General features: G+C 67.4%; 4 protein-coding genes across 9 annotated transcripts; 1 reads left to right on the forward strand and 3 right to left on the reverse strand.

Moving 5' to 3' along the window:
* Positions 1–91: 91 nt before the first annotated feature.
* Positions 92–1,010, forward strand: POLR2L (RNA polymerase II, I and III subunit L). The gene is made up of 2 exons (XM_045066914.1): positions 92–254; positions 771–1,010. The coding sequence occupies exons 1-2, from the start codon at positions 160–162 to the stop codon at positions 877–879; spliced, it is 204 nt and encodes a 67-aa protein (XP_044922849.1). The 5' UTR covers positions 92–159; the 3' UTR covers positions 880–1,010.
* A 1,131-nt stretch (positions 1,011–2,141) lies between these two features.
* CD151 (CD151 molecule (Raph blood group)) lies at positions 2,142–6,958 on the reverse strand. Of its 2 annotated transcripts, none has more exons than XM_045066861.1 (9): positions 6,830–6,958; positions 5,813–5,874; positions 4,808–4,895; positions 4,471–4,662; positions 4,034–4,108; positions 3,481–3,585; positions 3,211–3,369; positions 3,010–3,096; positions 2,142–2,913 (listed from the first exon to the last, which is right to left on the reverse strand). In XM_045066861.1, exons 3-9 carry the CDS (start codon positions 4,886–4,888, stop codon positions 2,854–2,856), a joined length of 759 nt encoding a protein of 252 aa, XP_044922796.1. In that variant the 5' UTR covers positions 4,889–4,895; positions 5,813–5,874; positions 6,830–6,958; the 3' UTR covers positions 2,142–2,853. The 2 variants fall into 2 exon arrangements, with proteins under 2 accessions (XP_044922796.1, XP_044922791.1); XM_045066856.1 differs by having other exon boundaries at positions 5,813–5,877; positions 6,830–6,957.
* A 1,148-nt stretch (positions 6,959–8,106) lies between these two features.
* Positions 8,107–13,579, reverse strand: CRACR2B (calcium release activated channel regulator 2B). Of its 5 annotated transcripts, XM_045066879.1 has the most exons (11): positions 12,682–12,777; positions 11,815–12,037; positions 11,165–11,356; positions 10,974–11,085; positions 10,376–10,550; positions 9,819–9,965; positions 9,604–9,694; positions 9,341–9,433; positions 8,965–9,131; positions 8,693–8,764; positions 8,107–8,489 (listed from the first exon to the last, which is right to left on the reverse strand). In XM_045066879.1, exons 3-11 carry the CDS (start codon positions 11,348–11,350, stop codon positions 8,312–8,314), a joined length of 1,221 nt encoding a protein of 406 aa, XP_044922814.1. In that variant the 5' UTR covers positions 11,351–11,356; positions 11,815–12,037; positions 12,682–12,777; the 3' UTR covers positions 8,107–8,311. The 5 variants fall into 5 exon arrangements, with proteins under 5 accessions (XP_044922814.1, XP_004781185.2, XP_044922804.1 ...); XM_004781128.3 differs by lacking the exons at positions 11,815–12,037; positions 12,682–12,777 and adding an exon at positions 13,442–13,579; XM_045066869.1 differs by lacking the exon at positions 11,815–12,037 and having other exon boundaries at positions 12,682–12,812.
* An 852-nt stretch (positions 13,580–14,431) lies between these two features.
* On the reverse strand, positions 14,432–19,650 carry PNPLA2 (patatin like phospholipase domain containing 2). The gene is made up of 9 exons (XM_004781125.3): positions 19,317–19,650; positions 17,310–17,542; positions 17,153–17,218; positions 16,557–16,766; positions 16,162–16,222; positions 15,893–16,057; positions 15,598–15,730; positions 15,257–15,379; positions 14,432–15,167 (listed from the first exon to the last, which is right to left on the reverse strand). Exons 1-9 carry the CDS (start codon positions 19,501–19,503, stop codon positions 14,897–14,899), a joined length of 1,449 nt encoding a protein of 482 aa, XP_004781182.1. The 5' UTR covers positions 19,504–19,650; the 3' UTR covers positions 14,432–14,896.
* Between the last annotated feature and the right edge of the window lie 595 nt (positions 19,651–20,245).

A 20,245-nucleotide genomic window follows, 5' to 3' on the forward strand; every position in this document is an offset into this window, starting at 1 on the left:
GCGGCCCCGGGGCCGGCGGGGCGGGCTGGGGGCGGCCGCGGGCGGGGCGAACGGGACGCCCTCTCCCCCCGCGCCGTGAGCGCGCCCGAGGCGGGGCCGGCTCCGCGGCGGAAGCGCCGCCAGATCCGGCCGAGCGGGCGCTGCGCTGCCGCCGCCGCCATGATCATCCCGGTGCGCTGCTTCACCTGCGGCAAGATCGTCGGCAACAAGTGGGAGGCCTACCTGGGGCTGCTGCAGGCCGAGTACACCGAGGGGTGAGGCGCCGCGCCGCGCGGGGGTGGGGAGCCGGGGTCCCGGGGTCCTCGCCTGCCGGGGCGCGGGGCGACGGCGCGTGCGCGGGTGCGGGCTTGCGGGGCTCCAGGGCGGCGGCGGGGCCCGGGGTCCGGGGTCTGTGCGGCGTGGGCGCAGGGGCGGAGGACGAGGTCGGGGCCGCGGGGCGCAGGTAGGCTGCGGCGGGGCGCGGGGGCGAGGGGACGGCGGGACCCGCTTCCCCTGGATGCCCCGGGTGGGAGCTGCCCGAGCCGGCGTCCCCTGCCCGCCTCGCCGTCGCTGCGCAGCGGAGCGGTGCCGCGGGCGGTGCCCGGAGGCCTTTAGGGCGTCTGCGGCCGGGTCGCAGGGGCGCTGACCACTCTCGCTGGCTTGAGAGACGGGAGGAAGGTGACTGCTTGGAGAGACGTGTCCGTCCCTGACGCGTGGCGCGGACGCCGCGGGCAGGGCGCCCCGTGCCCCCGGGTCGGCCTGGACGAGCAGGGCTGCTCCTCTCGCCGCAGGGATGCCCTGGACGCGCTTGGCCTGAAGCGTTACTGCTGCCGCCGCATGCTGCTGGCGCACGTGGACCTGATCGAGAAGCTGCTCAACTACGCGCCCCTGGAGAAGTGAGGGTCTGGCGCCCGCGCCCTGCTCCCCGCGGGAGGCTTACCCCGCCTGCCGGTCCTGCCCTCGGCCCTGTGTCTCTGCTCCGCGGGCAGCTGCCCAGTAAAGGTCTTGGCAGAACCGAGGCGAGGTCCTGACATCCGTGTGGCTCTGTGTGGCTCCGCGCCGCTGGCGTTTCTGCGTCCTGCCTCGTGCCTGAAGCTGCTTGGGGTGGCCTCAGCTGCCACTGCCCAGGGGAGGGGGAGCCAGCCAGCTGACCGCCATTCCGCGGGGAGAGGGGGTCTCCTGGAGCGTGGGCTCTCGCAGAGCCAACCAAGAGCACTGGGGATGGGGATGCAAGGGGCACGGGTGTGCCCACCCCCAGATCCTGGGTGCCCTGTAGACTGAGCACAGAGATCCTCACGTGCTTTTCTGGGGCCTGGCTAGAACGCCTGCCGTGGCCTTGGTGGCTCGTCCTGAGGGTCTGGCTGCCGGAAGCTTCTTGGCTCCAGCCAAGCTCAGCAGGCTCCTTCCCTTGGCTTAGTCCCTGCGGAGGGGAAGGGGCGGTGCCCAGCCACCACAGCCAGCCCTGGGTAGGCTCTGGGGTGACAGGGTTCGCTAAGCTCCCAGTGCCCTGGCCATTAGCATGGACTCCCTTGGACTGGACTTGACCGAAGAGCTCTCTGCTGGGGGCTTCTGTCCTGTTCTACCTCAGGCTCAGGCCAGCAGCTGTCCACTCTGATCGGCAGGCCCTGGTGTCCTCCAGCGGGCAGTAGGTGGGAGTGTGTGGTTGGGTGAGAGGGAAGCGGGTTTCTTGGGCACCTTCTTCGGAGCAAACACTGCTGCCCGGACATGGGACACGGGGTCCTCTGACGGCCCACGGACAAACCTGCTGCAGGGGTTAGGGGCAGGCAGGGTCTGCCCAGGGTCTGGGTCCTGCAGAGCTCCGGCCTCTCATGTCGGCTCCAGAGGCCTCCCCCAGCCCCTGACGGCTACACAGGCCAGAGACAAGCAGGCCCAGGGCATCTAAGGCCTTCATTGCCTCTGGGAGGCTCTAGCCCTGCCCCTTTCTGTCCCAGAATGGACAAGGTTTTCCTGCTTCTCAGCCTGTGGCCAGCCGTCCTCTCTATGGAGTCCCCTCGGTCCTTGGCTCACAAATGGCTACCCCGGATCCCTGGGATATGCCCTTCCGGCCTCTTGTCCTGGCACTGGGTTGGTGATTCTGTCCACCCTGCTAGGGGGTATGGCCCTGAGGACCAGGACCTGGTCTGTCACCAACAGCTCACGTGTCCGTTCCACAAACGTTTATTGAGCGCCTGTCACGTGGCATGAGCGGTTCTAGGCATTTGTGATACAGCAGTGAATAAAACCCACAAAGCCCCTGCTTCTGGGAAGGGGGCAGGGCAGTGCACAGTGAACGTGTGGCGTTTGAGTGAGGAGAGTGGTGGGGAAGTCCCAGCAGGGGCTTGGGGGCAGCAGAAGCCAGGCTGGGGAGGGCAGAGGCACAGGACCCACAGGACGGACTGGCTGAGCTTTCCAGGGAGTGGGCAAGGGTCTGTGGTCCAGTGGTGGGCACTGGGCACTGCCTACTGGGAGCTGTCCTGTGTTCCCTGGTGCCGCCCCCACCCAGCAGTGCTCCCCCTTGGATTTGCCCCCACCACCGCACAAGGGTGTATCTGGGAGTCTGAGAGAACCCTAGAGTGGGCCAGCCCCTCTGGCCGAACGCAGGGAGCACCCCGAGACCTCCCGAGCAGGCAGAAGTACTCCTTCCCTGCTGTGGCAGGGGCGCGTCTCAGGCCTTTGGTCTGCGGAGAAAGGCACTTGCGGGTCCCTCTGAGGGTAGGGGTCCCCAGAGATCACTGGCGTGGGTGGGTGCACAGGCTGGAGAACGCTTCTGGGCGGAGTGGGGAAGGACCAGCACCCTGGGAGCCCGGCTCCGCAGCCCTCAGTAGTGTGAGCTCAGTAGTTGGGTGGAGCTGTAGCCGGCGGGACCGCGCATGCTCAGTAGTGCTCCAGCTTCAGGCTCTTGTAGAGGCAGCACGTGAAGGCCATGCCGAAGACCTGCCACGGAGCCCGCAGTGAGCGCAGCACAGCGCCAGCCTCGCGGGTCGCCCCCGCCACGCACCCACCGGGGCCTGTCCCCCCCCACTCCCGAACCTGCACACAGGCGATGCCAACGCCCACTGCCCCGATGACCCTCAGGTGCTCCTGGATGAAGGTCTCCAGCTTGGTGATGCAGCCGCCCTGGTGGGGTAGGGGCAGGGGCACTGAAGGTGGAGGATTCCAGTCCCGTCCCCACGCCCTGGGCCCCTAGCTCCTCGGCCTCTCACCAAGGAGTCCAGGCATCTGCCGGCCTACCTCCACCTTGTAGATGTTGGACGCATGGTCCCGCTGCCCACAGCCAGGCACCACGGTCTTGCAGCAGCTGTCGGGAACCACACGGCCACCCGCCTGGCCCGAGCGGATCCACTCGCTGTCCCGCCAGTCCTGGGAGTTGTTGCTGCCACAGCAGTGAAACTACAGCAGGAACACGGTGCAGCTGAGCCCCCAAGGCAGGGACGCCCCCCCCAACCGGGAGGCTCAGGGAGGCCAGCAGGTGCGCACACTCCCCACCACGCCCCCACCCACCTCCTGTTGCAGCCTGTCCACGGCACTGGTCACACCCTCATGGCCTGGCTGGCGGTACCGCTTGGTCATGGTGTCCTTCAAGTTCTCCTTGAGCTCGGTGTTCAGCTGCACAGTTCCAGACCCCCCAAGTTGGGACAGGTGGAGGCAGGTGCAGATGGGGAAAAGGTGTGGGAAAGCCTCCAAGCAGGGTTAGGGCCGGCTGCTGGCTGCGGGGTGGAGGGGGAACTGGACTGGGAGAGTCACCAGGCGGCCATGGACAGAGTTGGGGACAGGGAGGGAGCTCTGGATCCCATGGACACTTTCTTCCCCACGCGAGCTCCCCAGCCGGGCAGTCTGGGTGTGACAGGCGGGTTGTACATCTCTGCTGTCTCATCCTCCCCACTGTGATCCAGCCCATCCCCAGGGCCTGATGGCCCAGTGCTCGGTTCCAGAGCATGGCGGGGTTGTCTGTGCGTGTCTGTGTGTCCTTGTCTTACATGGCACATCTGTGTGCGTGTGTCCCTGTGTGTGTGTACGTGTGTCCCTCCGGGTTCCTGTCCCTCCGGGCCCTCACCTGCTGGTAATAGATGTAGGCCAGCACGCCAGCAATGATCTCCAGCAGGAAGATGATAAGGAGCAGGATGAAGTACTGGGGGGTGGCACAGGGACCCAGTCAGGTAGGGCTGGGCACAGACATCCCCGTCCCATGAGGATTCCTAGTGTCCAGGCACAACGGAGCAGGACCCCCAACCTCAGAACCTAAGTGGCCACAGAGGACTCCAGGCAGCAGGTGGTGCTGGTGTCTTCCCTCAGCGGGCCCAGCTGGAATGTGGGGACTTGGGGCTGGACAAGTGGGGTGCCCACCCGACACCCACCAGCGACCACAGCAGGGGCTGCAGTGTCACCCTTGACCCCCATCATTCCCTTCTTTCTCATCAGGGCCCCAGGGCCCCCCCCAGCAGCCTGGTGGGGGGCCCCCACTCAGGTACCCCCACCCACCACCCTGCTGACCAGGCGCAGCAGGTTCCGCCGTTCCTTGAAGGTGGCACAGCAGCCCAGAACACCGGTCACCATGACGACGACGCCAGCCACCACCAGGATGTAGGCTGTGGCCAGATAGGTGCCCGAGGCCAGCAAGCTGATGTAGTCACTCTTAAGGGCCAGCGTCCAGATACCCACCGCCATGACGGCCAGGCCGGCCAGCTGTGGGCAGCGCACGCCAGTCACCACCTCGGGCCCCAGGTCTGAGAGACGGGGCTGAGCCCCCAGGCCAAGGCTCCTTCAGGGACCAGGGATGGGCAGGAGGGGAGGACAGCTGGCGGCAGGGGGAGGGGCGCCCACTCCTCACCCAGAAGCAGCAGTTGAAGGTGAAGAGCAGGTACTTGAGGCAGACAGTTCCGCATGTCGCCTTCTCACTGAACTCCCCCATCCTGGGGCTGAGAGACAAGGGGATGATGTCGGTGAGCCCGCGACACCGAGACGGGACTGCAGCGTCAGCCAGACTCCAGTGGGGGCAGTAGGAGAGGCCACAGATGCCCGGGCTGGCCCCCGGCTGAAGCCCAGCCAAACATCGGCTGCATGAACGTCCTGGGAAGGTGTTCAAGAACCAGGATGCTTGCTGGGAGAGCAGTTCAGGAGCCCCATCTCCCCCGCTCAGTACCCCCCAACACTCCCCCACCCCCAGCCAGAGCGGATGCCTACTGCCCACAGCCCAGCTGAAGGCCGGGCCCTGGAAGGCTGAAGGGCCTGGCTTCCGAGACCAGAGCCCAGGGCATGAGGGAGACAGGAGGACCCCGACTATTACCGGCTGACTCACCCTGCTGGCAGCCCGGGTAGGAAGCCCCAGCAGGCACCTCGGGTGAGCTCACTCAGGCCCCCCCCGCCCCCCCCACAACATTCCCAGGGCTCCACGTCACAGGCGGGCAGGCGCCTACTGGCGGCTGGTGGGGGAGGCCGCTGGGACACACACGGATCTGCCCCTTCATAGCAACATGGCCTCAGGGAAGCCCCTTAGCTGTTTGTTCAAGGGGAGGCCAGCCTTCCCCTTCACCAGGGAGGGAGGAAGAGGTCCGGCAGAAACAGACTCCCCAGACCTCGGGGTACTTCCTCTGCTGGTCCTCGTTACCGGAAAGGGGGGCAGCCCCCCAACCCCAGCAAGACAGGACCATTCAGACTGTGCTCCTCCCCAGTGGGCATCCAGGGACACCTTGCTTGCTCTGGTGTGGGCTGTCTGCACTGTGGAGGGTGGAGAGGGCCCCGGGGCACAGATGGCAGTGGGACGCCCCAGGCCACGTTTCCAGACAAGCACAGCACCTCCTGGGCAGGACTTTCACCCACCCCACCCAGCACTCACCTGGCTGCTGGTGGGGACAGGCTCCTCTGTAAGACAGGTGGCCGGAAGTTCCCTAGAAGGCTCTGCTAGAAGGGCAGGGGCAGGTCCCAGGTCTGGCCCACGTTGGATAGGCAAGATCCTGTCACCCCCTCCTTGCAGCGCCCCTGGCCTTGAATCCGGCCCAGCTGGGCTTCCAGAGTAGGCAGCGTCCACTCCCAGCGGCAGGGAGGGGCGAGGCCAGGCCCGGTATTTTGGTGTGTGCTTCGGTGGGGAGGGCAGAAAACATTTCTGGGGAGTGTGCTCCCGGGAGGGGAGGGACCACTCCCTGGGCCCTCCTGCCTGACCCGCCACTGCCCCTCACCCCACCAAGCAGCAGTAGCCGCAAGCCACGCAGACCCGTACGCGGAGCTGGGGGTCTGGAGGCCCCAGGCTCCCGCAGGCTGGCCCTGGGCCGGTGGAGAGGTCCCAGCCCCCGCGGCCCGCGCGCGGACGGCCGGCGGAGGAGGGGCCCCTCTTTCCGGGAGTGCCTGGCGGATGTGAGCCTCCTGGGAAGGCGCCGGCCAGAAATAGTTCCTGCGGCCCGGGACACGGCTGCCCCACCCCGGCCCCCGGCCTGTGGGAGACCCGCGCCGCAAGGCCAGAAGCCCCGCACTCCGCGCCAGCCAGGCCCGGGGAGGCGGCGGCGCGCCACCGCGGTGACTCCGGGCGAGCCGACCGCGCGCCCACCTGCACCCGGGCGGAGGGACGGGCACGGGCGTCCAGAGACAATGACCAAGGCGCTCAGCTGGGGCCGAAGGGGCCTCCAGGCCTGTGCGAAGACCCAGGAGGCGCCTCGCCCCGCCCCGGGTGCCCCTCCGCCCACCGGCTCCCCCGCGTCCGGCTCCCTCCGGGAAGGGGGAGCTGCTGCCGGTCGGCGGACCGGGCTTCCCGGCGCTCCCGGCCCTCCGTCCAGGCGCCTGCAGCCGGGCCTCGCGGTCCGGGCCACACAGGGTCCCGGGACATCCGGCCCCTCCCTGCCTGGCCAGGCGGCAGACTCACCGGCCGCGCGTCCGAATCCGGCCGGGCGGCGGCCGCGGCGGGGACTGGGGGGACCCGGCGGGCGACGGCTGGGAGCGCGGAGACTGCACTGCCGGCCTGGGGGCTTGCGAGTGCGATGCGCCCCGCCCACGAGCCGCGGGCCCCGCCCACGAGCCGCGGGCCCCGCCCACGAGCCGCGGGCCCCGCCCACGAGCCGCGGGCCCCGCCCACAGCGGCTGGCGCTGGGCAAGTCCCAGCAGAGCGCGGCTCAGGCGGGCGGCTCGGTTGCGGCGACTTCAGACCGCGCGGGCGCTGCGGGGCCAGCCGGGACTGTGGAGGCGGGCGGACAGAGGAGCTGGGCTGGGGGCGGTGGAGGCGGCGATGGAGGCGGCGGCGGTCAGCCCGGCAGAGGCTCTGGACTGTGTCCATGACCCGGCTCTCCCCTAGGCCCAGCCTGGGATCCGGTTCTCTCCTCGAACTTCAGGAACCACCCGGAGGCCAGAGGGTCGACAGAACAGATGCTGACCTTGGGGGAGGGTATGGAGGCGTGATCAGATGCAGGAGTGGGGTGTCTCTGGGTGCATATGGAGGACGGCCTGGAGCGGAGGCCTGGAGTCCCTGCCAGAGCCAGTCCAGCCTGGAAGGCATCAGTCCTGGCAGGCGTGGAAAGGGGTGAGGGAAACGGGAGAGCCTGCTGACCTGCGGGCCTGGGAAACCGGCAGTGGGAGTAAGGAGGGGGAGGGGACTCCCAGCGCACCAGGCTCGTTCCCAGATCCAGGTGGGGTCAGTCAGAATCTGCAGTCATTTCCAGTGGCTCTCCGTGGACAGTGGTCAGCACTTGTCCCAGCTCCTTGCCCAGAGTTATGGTTCTGGCCAGCGGCTCCCAGCTTCCCAGTGAGGGTGGCTGCCGGGGTGGGGCAGCTGGGTCCCAGGCCGCAGGACAATTTCTGGCCGCTTTGGAGTTCCCGCTCAAGACCGGCTCAACTCCCCTGTGCCCAGCTGGTCCACCCAGGGCTGTGTGAGGACTCGTGTGGGGAGGGGAGGTCAACTAAGGCTGGGAGCAGGCTCCCTAGTGAGACAATGGGTCTCCGTCCCCTTGCTCCCACAGAGGTCTCCATGGGGCTTCAGCTCTAGTGGACAGGGAGGTCGTGAAGACCAGAGACATGCAGGGAAGCACCCCGGGGCCGGGCACCTGCACCACACACAATTCACCCACTTGCCTCCGGCGTCGATGGACGCCCCCTGCGTGAGCTGCACACGCACCGCGGCTCTCGCACACACAGCCGATGAAGTCACAGTGCAGTCAGTGGACTTTATTAGGAGGAGGGAGTTCTTCTGCTGGTCATAGATGGGTCTGATGGGATGGGGACAGGATGAGGACCAGCAGGAAGGCACCTGAGACTCAGCACTCCTACGTGAGTTCCTTCAGTCTGCTGGATGGGCAGCACTTAGCCACAACGCACCACCTTCAAGGGGCGGCTTCTCCAAGTCTCTTGGGGATGGTCAGTGGGCACTGGGAAGGGGCCCAGAGCCACGTCTCGGAGGGTGAGCCCAGCAGCAGCAGCAGCAGCAGCAGGTGGACCCAGGCAAGCAGGCCATGGCCAGAGCTTTCCTTCGACCATTGCTCAGCCGCTTGGCCTCACAGGCGTCCCTCTGGTCCCGTAGCCGGGTGTTCAGCTCCCTAGGGAAGGGAAGTCCGTGGGCTCTAAGCTCTCAAGAGGCAGCATTCCGGGGCAGGGCATGTGGGCACTGCTCTCCCTCAGACCAGAGGAGGGGTGTCCGGCCGGAGCTGCGTGAGGGATGGAGGACAGGGCACCCCCCCAAGTGGGATGAGGCCGTGGTCAGGAACGGCGGCCCCTGTGCCACCTGCTTTCCCTCCCGCACCTGAGGAGCTCCAGTTGCCGCCGGAGACTGAGCTTCTCTGTTTGCATGTTCCTCGAGACCGCGACCACCTCTCTGCGGGAGGGAGGTGGTGACCGCGTGCAGGGAGGCGCCTGGGGCGTCCCACGGCCCTAGCCCATGCAGGCCCTGAGGGCAGGGATGGGACATGGGGGGGATGGAAGTGCCCCAGGCCCGGGCCCCCAAGGCGGTCTGGCCCCACCCGCTCCCGGGCCGCTGCGGGGCTGGGCCTCCCCCCACCCCACCCCCCCAGGCACCGTAGGGTTTGCTCCCGGCGGCCCTGCGCCTCGCCCTGCAGTCTGCGGAGCTGCTCCTGCGCGCCGTCCAGCTGACTTCTCAGCGCCGCGTTGGCCAGCCACAGCTGGGCGTTCTGCGCCTGTGCCTCCAGCTGCTCGCGGGCCCGGGCCTGCAGCTGCTGCTCCAGCTGGCGAGTAAGGGGGCGTCCGAGTCGGGGAGGACCCCTCCACCTCTTCTTCGGGGTGCTGCGTTTACCCCGACTCCCAGCAATTCCGGGGCCGGGGGCACTGAGACACGGGGGACCTCAAATACACCGGGGAGTGCATGGGGGACGGCGGGGCCTGGGCTGGGTGGGTCGCACTCTTCCCCGGCAGGGGCGGGCGGGCGGCCACTCACCTCCCGCTGTCGCAGGCCCGCACGCTCCAGCTCCTGCTCGCGGTTCTGCAGCTCCAGCTCCAGGAGGCCTCTGCGCTCCTCCCGGGGGAGCTCCTGGGATTCGCGGGGAGTCCCTGAGCCTCAGCGGGCGGTGGAGGGGCCGGGGCCAGGGGTGTGGCCGGGTGGGACAAATTCCGGGAGGGCGGAGTCAGGGGGACACGCGCGCCTGGGATTGGGCTGGGCCGGGGCGGGGGCGGGGGCGGGGGCGGGGGCTTCGCGCCCACCTGATTCCGCAGGCGCCGGCGCTGCTCGCGTAGCTGCTGCTCCATCTCCTCGTACAGACCCCGCACCTCCCTCTCGTGCTCGCTCTCCCGCCTTCGGGGGACCGGGAGTGAGACAGCTGCCCGAGCCTGCCGGCACGCAGACCCCAACCCCACCTTCACCGCATCCCGAAGTCCAGCCACCTGGCCCCAAGCCTCGCCCTGACCCCAGCCCTCACCGCCGCAGCGCCTGCTCCAGGCTGTCCCGCTCTCGGGCCGCCTCCTCCAGGCAGGCGGACGCGCGCATCAGAACGTCCTCGAAGGAGCCCAGCAGCTCGGGTCGCTCGCGCTGCAACCGGGTCCAGAGCGTCTGCACCGCTCGCTGCCTGCAGGGGGAGGGCGGGGGCTAAAACTGAAGCGGGGGCTCCCCGACCCCATCCCGAAGGCTGAGCTCTCTGGAGACTTGCGCCCTGGATAGAACAGCCACGTTTGCAGGGTGACCCTCTCTAGGGTGCTTTTGTCCCTGCCTAGGGTCCGTGTGTACAGGGCTTGTGGGGCGGCAGAGTGTCTTGTATATACACAGGGCTGGGCCCGGCGCCTACCCTTCTTCCCGCAGCCTGGTCGGCTGCCCCCTGAAATGCAAATTATGCGGGAAATCACGCTCAGCCCCTCCCAAGTGTCTCCCAGCTAAGAGAGCCACTGACCTGGAATAGACACGTGGGTCATGGACAGGTAGCACGTGGGGGGGGGATGACAATAGAGGAGGGAATTGGGAGCCGGGTCAGCACCAACTCACTCGCCCAGAACTGGGGCCACCCCCAGCTGCTCCAGCGCTTGGCAGAATCTCTCCTCCTCCTCTTCTTCCAGGGAGCCCTCAGTGCCTTGCACATCTGACCAGCCCGACTCAAAGGTCTCCTCTAGAGCCTGGAAGGGCAGTGAGCCCTGGGCTGACTCCACCCCCACAAACTTCCCTGTGGACAGGGGAAGGTGAGATTACCAAGGCTGTGTGTTAGCACCCCGGCTTGGCCACCACTCCCCCCCCACACACACACACATCCTGTCCTTATTCTGAGCCCAGTTTCCTGTTTTTCTTCCTTATTCTGGCCTGAAGCTTCGTTTAGGAATGGGAGGTAACACCCGGGCCAGCGTGGAGCAAGCCCCGCTCCCAGCCCCACCTGGGTTTGGCACAGAAGTGAGGGGTCAAGGAGCAGGAGGGTCAGCTGCACTGATGAGGGGCTTCCTCTGGGGCATGTGTGTATTGATAGCAGTCTGTGCTCCACAGGGAGGCCACGGAGAGGCACATCTGCCATCTGTGTCTGGTGTGGGCCCCACATGGGCCCTTGGGCTCTCAATGCGCAAGGGGGGGGGGGAGGGGCCTCAGGGGCTCAGCTCACCCAGGCCGAGGCAGAACTCCCGGGCGGTGAGGAAGCCTGTGCGGGCCTGATCCAGGCTTTCGAAAACGGCCTCTAGCTGTTCCGGCGTGAGGGGCAGGTCGCTCTGCAGACCCTAGCCGGGCAAGGATGCCAGGGCTGAGCAGCCAAGGTCAGCCCCTAGCTGGGGCAGCCTCTCGGGACTGGGGATTCACCTGCAGGTCATGCCGAGTGATGAAGCCCTTGGCGTCCTTGTCACAAAGCAGAAACAGCTCCCGGGCCTGCTCTAGCATCTCTGCCCTTGACCTCACAGCGTCCCGCTCTTCCACTTCCTCCTCCTCCTGGGCCTCCCCAGCACCAGGCTCCCCAGGCCTGGCCATGGGGCTGGGGGTCTCTGCCATCACGTGCTGCGAAGTCAGGGAAGAGTTAGGGCCCAAGCAAAGCTCATGAGAGGTGAGGGGGGAAGAGAAGGGAAGGCGGAGTGGCCACGGGTGAGGACCAAGCTCCGGTGACAGGGACCTGCGAGTCAGCAGAGGGGTCTCCTTGCACCAGCTGGGAAGATGAGAAGGCATGCAGAGGTCCAGAGAGGATGGATCTGGGGGCAGGCAAAGGGTGTCATGGGTGGGACTGATGCAGGCTCCAGGCCTAGAGGCTGCAGGGGGGGGGGCGGAGCCAGAGCAGGAGGAGGGGGGGAGGGCGACCTCGATGTGGGGCGGAGCGGGGGGAGGGCAACCTCGATGTGGGGGGGGCAGCTGTAGAAGACCTTGTGATGGGAAATAAAGAGCTGGGGGCTCCTAGCAGAGAGCTTGGGAGAGGGACTGGCCAGCGAGGGGGGAAGAGCTGAACGGGTCCTTAAGTTGGGCACCTGGAGACCTGGGTGGCGGGGCTGGGCCAGCGAGAGCGAGCGTTCAGCTAATCCCGGCTAAGTCACTAGCTCCTGAGTCTGGGCCTCAGAGGTCCTGGCCTCCAGCCGGCTGGCGGGCGACGTAAGCTCCTCCCCTTCTGCCGCAGGCCCTCCCCCGGGGCCCCGGGCCCCAAGGGGTGCCGATGCAGGGTCTCAGCCTGGGACCCCGATACCTTCTGCGGCCCTGGTCAGGAACACGCCAGATTCTAGGCTTGATGGTCCTTCCCCCAAGCACTGGGCACCTGCGTTGTGCCAGACTCGCCCCCTCCATTTCGCGGAAACTTCGCCGGCCCTCCCTCCCTGCGGGGCGCCCCGCCCCCTAATCTGAGCCACCTGTCGTTCCCACACGCCCCCCGGCGCGGATTTCCCAAAGAACCCCCAGTGGGGCGACACTTCCCCAGCCTGGGGGATTCTGGGGTCCTCTCCTCTCAGTCCAGGACCTTGATTTTTCTCTCCCGCCCATATACTCCCGGGGCGGCGGGGTATCGGGGCGCAATCTCCAAAGGGGGGAGGTCTGAGGAAAGGCGGGAGGACGGGACTGGGGGGCCAGAGCCGTCTCCCCCATCGCGCCGTCCCCTCGCCCCGGCGCGCGCCCCCACCCCCCGCGGTTCGTGGGCGCCGGGGACTGGAGATCCATCCCAGCCGGAAGCTGTGCGGCGCGGGGCCAGGGGAGCTGGGAAGAAGGGCTGGCCGGGCGGGTGAGCCGCGGCGCCCACCGCCGCTCCGCTCCCGGAGACCCCGGCGTCCCCGCCCGCCAGACGCGAGGGTCCGCGCGCCCCGCAGCCACCGGGGAGGAGGCGCGGCGGCGGGACCCCCAGAGGCGCCTACCTGCGAGCCACCTGCCGCGCGGCCCGCCACTCCGTGGCTGGAAAGGCTGCGGCGCGCAGGGGGCGCGGGCCCGGAGCGTTCCCGCTGCCCTGCAGGAACTGAGACCCTGGCGGGGGCCTGGCCCGGGCGGAGCCGCCGCCGCCACCGTCGCTGTGTCTCCGCCTCTCGGCGCTGCCCCGGCGGCCCGGCTCTCGCCCCACACCTCGCCCTGACCCCGAACTGCGGCGCCCGCGGCGTCAGTGCCCGCCGGACGGAGTTCACGGCCGGGCGGAGATGTCCCCGGTGGCCTGGGGACCCTTCCGGAGCAGGGCTAAGGCGAGGAGCGTAAGACTGTCCTGAGGATCCGGATTTAAGGCGCCAGAAAGTGTGTGCAAGACCCAGCCAGGCCGGAGACAGACCAAAATATCTTCAACTGGCTCTCCGGAGTTGGGCGGGGGGGGGGGGGGGGCTTTACTTTCTTGCCAATGTTGATCTTTCCCGTGGTCAAACAATTAGCTTGTAATATATTACAAAATGGTGTCTAGACTAGCGGCATAATGTTGGGGTGGGCGCAGAAGACGGTCCCCCTCCACAGCTTGCCCCCCCCCCAGGGTTTCCTTCTGGGACACAGTCCTGATTCAGGTTCCCCTTGTAGGAGCGCTGGGAGGAGGAGCTGGGTGAGGCTGGCATGGGACATTCCCGCTGGGGGAGAAAACCCATTCTCTTGCCAAAGGCCCCCTCCCCAGCCCCAGCCCAGCCCCAGCCCAGCCCCTGCACCCACCTGGAGGGTGGTGGGGGGGTCTGGAAGCCTCTGCTTCTCCAGGGGCCTGGGATCCTGCTGAACTAGAATAGGTCGGGCCTACAGGACAGGACCTTGTGAGCCAGAGGGGGCTGGCTCCTGGCACAGGCGCTCGGGGAGGGGACCTGCCCAGCCGGCTCTCCCAGTCCTGCAGTCCCACCGTTATTGTTGGCCAGGGGCTGCTGCCACCGCCAGCCACAGCCGCCAGACACCTTGGTCCGGCCAAACAGCTCCAGACAGCCAGCCAGTCAGTCACCCGGCTCTGCTCCAGAGCCCCTCAGCCATGGGCCCTTTTGGTCCCCAGAAAGAGCTGGAACCTCTCAGGCTGTCCCAAGCAGAGGACGCTTTCAGGAAACTGTGTCTCCCACAGAACAAGGTCCAGCCTCCTGGGGGGGGGGGGGTCAGACCTCACCTTGCCTAACATTCCATACCCCTCCTATGTATTGGCTGGAGACTGCACACCCTGGATGGTGGGGAGGTGGCGGGGGACCGAGAAGGTGTGTATGCTGGCCAGTGAGCTTTGCCACGGCAAGGGGGGAGGCCCAGGGCCTTCCACCAAATGCAAAAGTGGAGCAGGTCCCCTGTCTCCTAGGTCCACCCGTGCTCAGCTCCATAGCCATCCAACCCTGAGATCAACCTCGCCCGACACCTGCGTCACCATGGAGTGGAGATCCAGACGCCACCTTTTGTAAACATTTCTTGGTTTTTATTTAGCAAGGGTCGTGGTCCCGGTCTTTGCCGGCTGTTGTAAAGCTGTGCCCAAAGGCCAGCAGACCTCAGGACAAGGCAGACCTCAGCCTTGGCCAGAGAAGTGGGCCAGAAGCCAAAAGGTACACAGGGGCCTTTAGGGGAAGGCCTCGGGCCTGGCTGGCAGGACCAGACGCCGAGCCCCAGCAGAGCAGGGCCCCGGAAGGCCCGATCTGGAGGAGAGACGAGCGCCGGGGAGTCACACACAAGTGAAGGAGGCAGGGCTGGGCCGTGGCATTTATTACATCCGCTTTGGTGAAAATAAATAATTCTTCACACACGTTCTTCGGCAAAACACGACAAATGAGGAGGCAGTAGCAGGTACAAAGTTCTCAGGAGTAATACTGCGCGGACTGCGGGGCACCTGCGGGTGCGGCCCCGCCCTCCTCCCCACTTCTGGGGCGGGGCCTGAGGGGGAGACTAAGGCACAGGTGAGGGGAGGGCTGCTCTGGACCCATCCCCACTCGGCGCAGCGCGGGAGTGGCTGGCGGAGGGGGCTGACAGCCAGTCCCCTCCTAGCAGCTGTGAGGGGCCCCATCTCCTTACGCCTGCAGGGGGAGGAGAGAGAGGCCCGGGAGTGGGGCGGGGAGCTCAGCCCGCCCCAGGGCCCCGCCTCACGGGGCAGGGAAGCTGGGGGAGCCCCCCCCCCCCGCCCTCCGCACCGGGACCCCAGGGGGCTCGGGAAGGCTTTCAGCAAGGGGGCAAGGTGGGTGGGAGCTGTGGGGGCGTGGGGGCGTGGCTGGCGGGGGCACGCATGCGCAGGGCATCCGGCGGGAAGGCCACGTTGGTGCAGAAAAGGCCCAGGAGCAGCTGGCGCTGGCACTCCTCCCACTTTGCCAGCGCGTCCCCCAGCGACAGGCTGTTGCGCATCCAGCTGGGCAGCGCCTCACTGTAGGTGGCGCAGGACAGCGGCACAGAGGGCAGCGACCGGGCGCGGCGCAGCTCCACCTGCTCCGACAGGCTGCAGGGGGAGGGATGGAGGGCAGGAGCAGTGAGCGGAGGCCACTGCGCTTTGGGCCCCAGGTAGACCCAGCAGGGAGCAGGGCTCACCTGGAGGGCAGGTGGCTTCCCAGCTTCCTCTTGGCGCGCATCACCAGGTACTGGCAGAGGCTGCCCGTCTGCTCCTTCATCCACCGGATGTCCTCGGGGACGTCGGGGAGCCACTCCAGCAAGCTGCGCGGGATGGGAGGCATGGCCTCAGGGTCTGCGGCTCAGCCCCGACCCGCATGCCCATTCTTCCCCGCCAGTGCCCCAGCTTCTGGAAACCTTGACATGGCATCTCTGCAGCCTCCCCCAACCAGTGGCCTTTACTCCAGGGCGCCTACCACTCATGGAGGACCCCAGAGTTCGGTCCTCAGTGCTCTCAGCCCCAAACCCCCTAGTCCCCTCACCGGATGGTGAAGGACACGGCACTCTCCAGCGGCAGAGTGTAGGGCACCATCATGGCTGTGGCCAAACGCACAGGCAACATGTTGGAGAAGGTGGTCAGCAGGTCCTTGGGCTCTATGCAGGCCTCCAGCAGGGCTGGGGGTGGGACGCAGGAGGGCAGCTGACCTTGGGCTGGCGAGGCCTGGACCCCTCTGTGCCACAGCTTCCCCCACCCGGAAGCTCCCTGCCCGCCCCACCTCCACACACCTTCATCCCCCAAGCCAAGGGCCCCCAGCCCCCCTCATTGCCTCCACACACCTTCATTGAGCCGTGAAGGCAGATGGTCCAGGATGTGATCCTCCCGGGACGGCTGTCCGTGGCCGTCTACTGGGGCCACCTGGGTGTCCTCCACATCCTCGTCCTTGAGAGGAGGGTTGTGTGCAGGGGGCAGCGCCAGCAGGGGGTTGGGTCGGTTCAGGAGGCCTGGGTGGGGCCCCCCAGACAGATGATCAGCCCCACAGGCCAGACAACAGTGCGGAGCCACCACCCCAGCCCACCCACGGCCCCTGCTAGGGGCACCCACGCACCGTTGCGCCTCAGGAACCGCAGGCCATCCCTGTAGCCCTGCTTGCACATCTCTCGCAGCACCTGAGGCAGCAGGGTGGTCAGTTAGAGCAGGCAGCTGCCCTGTCCGGCCCCCTGGAGGCCCTGGCACTCCTCCCCTCTACCAAGCGAACTCAGATCCAGGCCCGACAGGCTGCCCCAGGGGACAGGCCGAACGGCCACAGCTCTCGACCTAAGAAGCCGCGGCTGTGTGGACCTGGCCCCGGCCCCGGGAGACACCATCTGGCACCTCGCTCCCAGAAGCTAGGTGAAGAGTGGCCCTGCACACCCGGCCTCCTGGGCACAGGCCTCACTCACCCCAGGCTAGGGCAGACCCCCCCAGGCTAGGGTGGTCTCACGGTGTGTGCCGCAGACTCACCCCAGGCTCCGGTGGGAACAAGGCCTTGGACAGGCGGTACAAATTACGCAGGTTGAACTGGATGCTGGTGTTGGTGACCCGGAGCTCATGGATGTTGGTGGAGCTGTCCTGCGGGCAGATGTCACTCTCCCCCGAAAAGGGGGACACGGTGATGGTGTTCTTGAGCTCATAGAGTGGCAGGTTGTCTGAGATGCCGCCATCGACATAGCGCTGCCACCAGGACACATGGTCACACGGGGCGGGGCCCAAGGCCCAAGCTAGCTAGCCCACTGGGCCACCCGGGGCCCCACCCGGTGGCTACTTCCTTTGTGCCTTTCACCCACTGGTCGCTGGGCATTGGCCACAGGCCTGCCCGGCCGCTGGGCGGATGGCTAGAGCATGGGGGGGGTAGAGACAGCCACCGAAGTATGTCTCCCTGAGCCCTGCCTGCTGTTGGGCAACTCGGGGAAGTGAGGCAACAGGCCGTGGGAGGAGCAAGGGGCTGCGGGAGAGGGGTACGGCTGGCCCCATGGCCTTCCTCTTCCCCACTGCCTCGTCCCACTGCTCACACAGTGGCCAACTCTTGTCACCCAGGAAGCGTGCCGAGGGATACTCACTACGCCCTGGAGGGAGGGAGGGATGAGGCCACAGTACACGGGGATGAAGGTGCTGCAGACATTGGCCTGTGCGGCAGGGACAGAGGGACAGAGAGGGGTGGTGAGCAGAGGCCTGGGGTTCATAGAGCACCCCCAATGCAGCCCCAGCAGGGCCCACCTGGATGAGCTCGTCCTTGGAGCTGAACTGGGATATAATGACGTTCTCGCCATCAGAGACACGGGTCAGGGAGATGCCCAGGCGCCCACTGGCACGCTCGTGGCTGTCAGCAGGCAGGGTCTTCACCAGGCAGCCACGGATAGTCTTTACCAGGTTGAAGGAGGGGTGCAGTGGACCCAGGAACCGCTTCCGGGCTTCCTTAGACACCTCGATGATGTTGGCACCTGCCTCGCCTGGGTCAGCAGGGCCAAGGGTCAAGGGTCAGGGGCCACAGGGGCCAGCCCTCCGGGCTATGCACCCCCATGGGGCCATGGCATCTCCATGCACCCTGGAGAATTCCCAGTGTCCAGCACGGGGCCTGGACCACAACCGGGACTTTTGTTAGCTGCCCCTGGAGAGACAGAGGCAGGTCACCACCCAGGGAGGGCTGACAGCCGCAGCCAAGGCCTGCCCTCTGCCCGGTGTTTCCCAACTTCTTGGCCTGATCCATGAGTCACTCACTAGGCCTGGCCTGGCCTAGCCCCCAGCCTGGGAAGGGGGAAAGCAGAAATTCAACCCTGACCAGCCTTAGCCTTCACCCACTTGGCCAGATCCAGATCCAGGCCTGAGGGCATGAGGCTGGAAAGAGTGGGGTCCCACCACCCCTGAGAAAGCCCGGTTGTGACCCACTGCAGCTCCTACCAAGACTCTTTTTGGAAGCCCCTGGTGCTGGCCTCACACCAGGGCATTGCAGGGGCCCAGGAGTGGTCACAGAATTGGTGGGCCTTGGGGAGGAGCTGCAGATTGCACTGTCCTAGTCAGAAGAGGGGCCAGAACCTGCCATGCTGTGGGGACTGCAGCTCCCCAAGGCCACTCATGAGTAACAGCCTTCTCGGGCGTGGGAGGAAGAGGTGCTGCGGGAGGCAGGTGTGTCCTGAGGCCAGTGTGGTTGTACAACAGAACCCCTGGCCTGAAGGCTTCTGAGGGAGGGAGGGGCAGGGCCATGGAGGGGAACCCCCAGCTCCCAAGGATGGAGAGCTGTGCTCCTTCCACGCCACCTCCCCCAGGGCAAAGGTCATGGGAAGGGGGCAGGGGTGAGCCCTGGTCAGGCTCCTGCTGGGCAAGGCATTTGAGAACCTGATGACGCTCTGTCACCTTGGCTGCCCTAATAGGCTGGGGGCTGGGCACTACTCCCAGGACTCCCTGAGTACTCAGTGTGCCGTAAACAGCAGCAGCGAGCGCCTGCCGGAAGTGTGTGTGAGCGGAGGAGCCCATCCCAGAGCACACCGACCTCTGCCGTCCCGCCCACCGGGCTGGAGAGCTCAGAAGCACCGCCCACCCCAGGGAGTGGGCAAACACAGCCGTTGACCACACTTGGGGACCCAGGGCCGCAGTGCGTGGTGTGCAAGAAGGCACAGGAGTGAGGAGGGTTTGCCGTGCCGGGCCTGAGCCCTAGGACTTTTCTTCCAGAGCCCCTGGGAGGCACCAGACCACAGGACCCAAACGCTCTTAAGTGGCCACCGTCATAAGGGCCCCGGGGACATGGCAGCCTGGAACAGCCCAGCCCCAGGACACGGTGACCGCTGGCATCCAGTCCACTGCCGGGCTCCGGGGTGGGGAGGCCCCTCCCCCGGCTCTCACGGTCTCGCCCACGAGTTACTTTCTCTTCCCGGTGAAATACCCCTGCGGCACCTGTCAGCCCCTCCAGCCTTTGCGCCCGGGGCCTCGGTCCCGGAGGCGCGCACGGTCGCACCCCAATCCCCGGACGCTTCCGAGCAAAACAAACCAGGCCCCGCCCCCAGGCCCGCTCCCGGGATCGGATCTTCGGCAGGGGTCCTGGGCACGGGCAGAGACCCCTCCTCACCGCACCGCGGCCGGCCAGCTTCCCCAGCGGAGGGACGGGGGGTGCGGGGAGCCACTCTCCGCTCTCGAAGAGCATCCGCCCGGCCTCGGTGAGCCCCCCCGCCCCGTCCGGCCTCCGCTCGCCCAGGCAGGACCCCCGCCGGCCCCCCGCCCGGCCCCGCTCACCCAGGCAGGCTCCGGTGACCAGCGCCGTGGCCGTGAGCGCCCCGGCCGAGGCGCCGTAGATGTGCGTGGCGTTGGCCACCAGGAAGGGCGCGTGCTCGCGGAGGCAGGAGGCCACGCCGACGTGGTAGACGCCCAGGAAGCCGCAGCCCGCGAACGAGATGTTCCACGTCGCCTCCTTGGGGAACATCGCTGCGGCCCGCCGGGCTCCGGGGCTCGCCGCGCCCCGCGCGCTCCCGCTCGCTCTGGGGGTCCGGGCCGGCCCCGCGACCGCTCCTGCTTTAGGTCCCCGCCGGCCGAGGCGGAGACGCTGCGCCGGGCGGCGGCGGCCGCGGGGCTTTTAGTGGGGGCGGGCGGGGGCGGGGCCGGCACGCGCGGCCCAATCGGGGCGCGCGGGGAACGGCCGCGCCCTCCGGGGGCCCTGGAGCCCCGCCCCCGGCCCCGAGACCCAGTGCCCGGCCTGCGGGGGCAGCGCGAGTGGACACACGGGGGCCTGGGGTTGTGGGGAGGGGCGAGCTCGGGCCTGGGACGCCTGGAGTCTGGGGGCACGAGAGCCTCGTACCAGTCTGGATACTTGCGGGGCGAGGGCCACTGGTGTCCGGGCCGCCGCCGCCCCCTTCCTCTGCAGTCTGCCTACAACAGCTGCTTGGGACACTGAGGACCCCAGGGCCGGGACCCCCTGGACCGACTGACTCATCCACAGACTGACCCATAAATATCTGGGGGCGGATGCAAACCACACACAACTTTCAGAGCTAACACCAGTGCCCCAGAGCCCAACCTGGCTCAAGCCCCCGCCGCCTGCCGCCGCTGCCCCTTTGCAGCTGTGAACTAATCTGGGTTTACTTCATTCGGGGTGTGGGGTCTACTTGGGTAGGACGCCGGCCCCGCCCCGCCTCCGCTCAGTGCCCCAGCAGGTGGAGCACTCCAGT

The sequence above is a fragment of the Mustela putorius genome, unplaced genomic scaffold (genome assembly GCF_011764305.1).
Source record: "Mustela putorius furo isolate JIRA1106 unplaced genomic scaffold, ASM1176430v1.1 tig00000127_pilon_pilon_pilon, whole genome shotgun sequence".
Taxonomy (NCBI): Eukaryota; Metazoa; Chordata; class Mammalia; order Carnivora; family Mustelidae; genus Mustela; species Mustela putorius.

Coding starts and splice junctions, on each gene's coding strand:
- POLR2L (XM_045066914.1), top strand. CDS start 160: ATGATCATCCCGGTGCGCTGCTTCACCTGCGGCAAGATCGTCGGCAAC. Junction 255..770: donor CAGGCCGAGTACACCGAGGG/GTGAGGCGCCGC, acceptor CTCTCGCCGCAG/GGATGCCCTGGACGCGCTTG.
- CD151 (XM_045066861.1), bottom strand. CDS start 4,888: ATGGGGGAGTTCAGTGAGAAGGCGACATGCGGAACTGTCTGCCTCAAG. Junction 4,663..4,807: donor CCTTCAACTGCTGCTTCTGG/GTGAGGAGTGGG, acceptor CGCTGCCCACAG/CTGGCCGGCCTGGCCGTCAT. Junction 4,109..4,470: donor GGCGGAACCTGCTGCGCCTG/GTCAGCAGGGTG, acceptor GCCACCCCCCAG/TACTTCATCCTGCTCCTTAT.
- CRACR2B (XM_004781128.3), bottom strand. CDS start 11,350: ATGGCAGAGACCCCCAGCCCCATGGCCAGGCCTGGGGAGCCTGGTGCT. Junction 10,551..10,973: donor GGAGTTCTGCCTCGGCCTGG/GTGAGCTGAGCC, acceptor CCCTGTCCACAG/GGAAGTTTGTGGGGGTGGAG. Junction 8,490..8,692: donor CGGCAACTGGAGCTCCTCAG/GTGCGGGAGGGA, acceptor TCCCTTCCCTAG/GGAGCTGAACACCCGGCTAC.
- PNPLA2 (XM_004781125.3), bottom strand. CDS start 19,503: ATGTTCCCCAAGGAGGCGACGTGGAACATCTCGTTCGCGGGCTGCGGC. Junction 17,219..17,309: donor CCAAGGACGAGCTCATCCAG/GTGGGCCCTGCT, acceptor CCTGCCGCACAG/GCCAATGTCTGCAGCACCTT. Junction 15,731..15,892: donor GCCTTCACGGCTCAATGAAG/GTGTGTGGAGGC, acceptor TCCCACCCCCAG/CCCTGCTGGAGGCCTGCATA.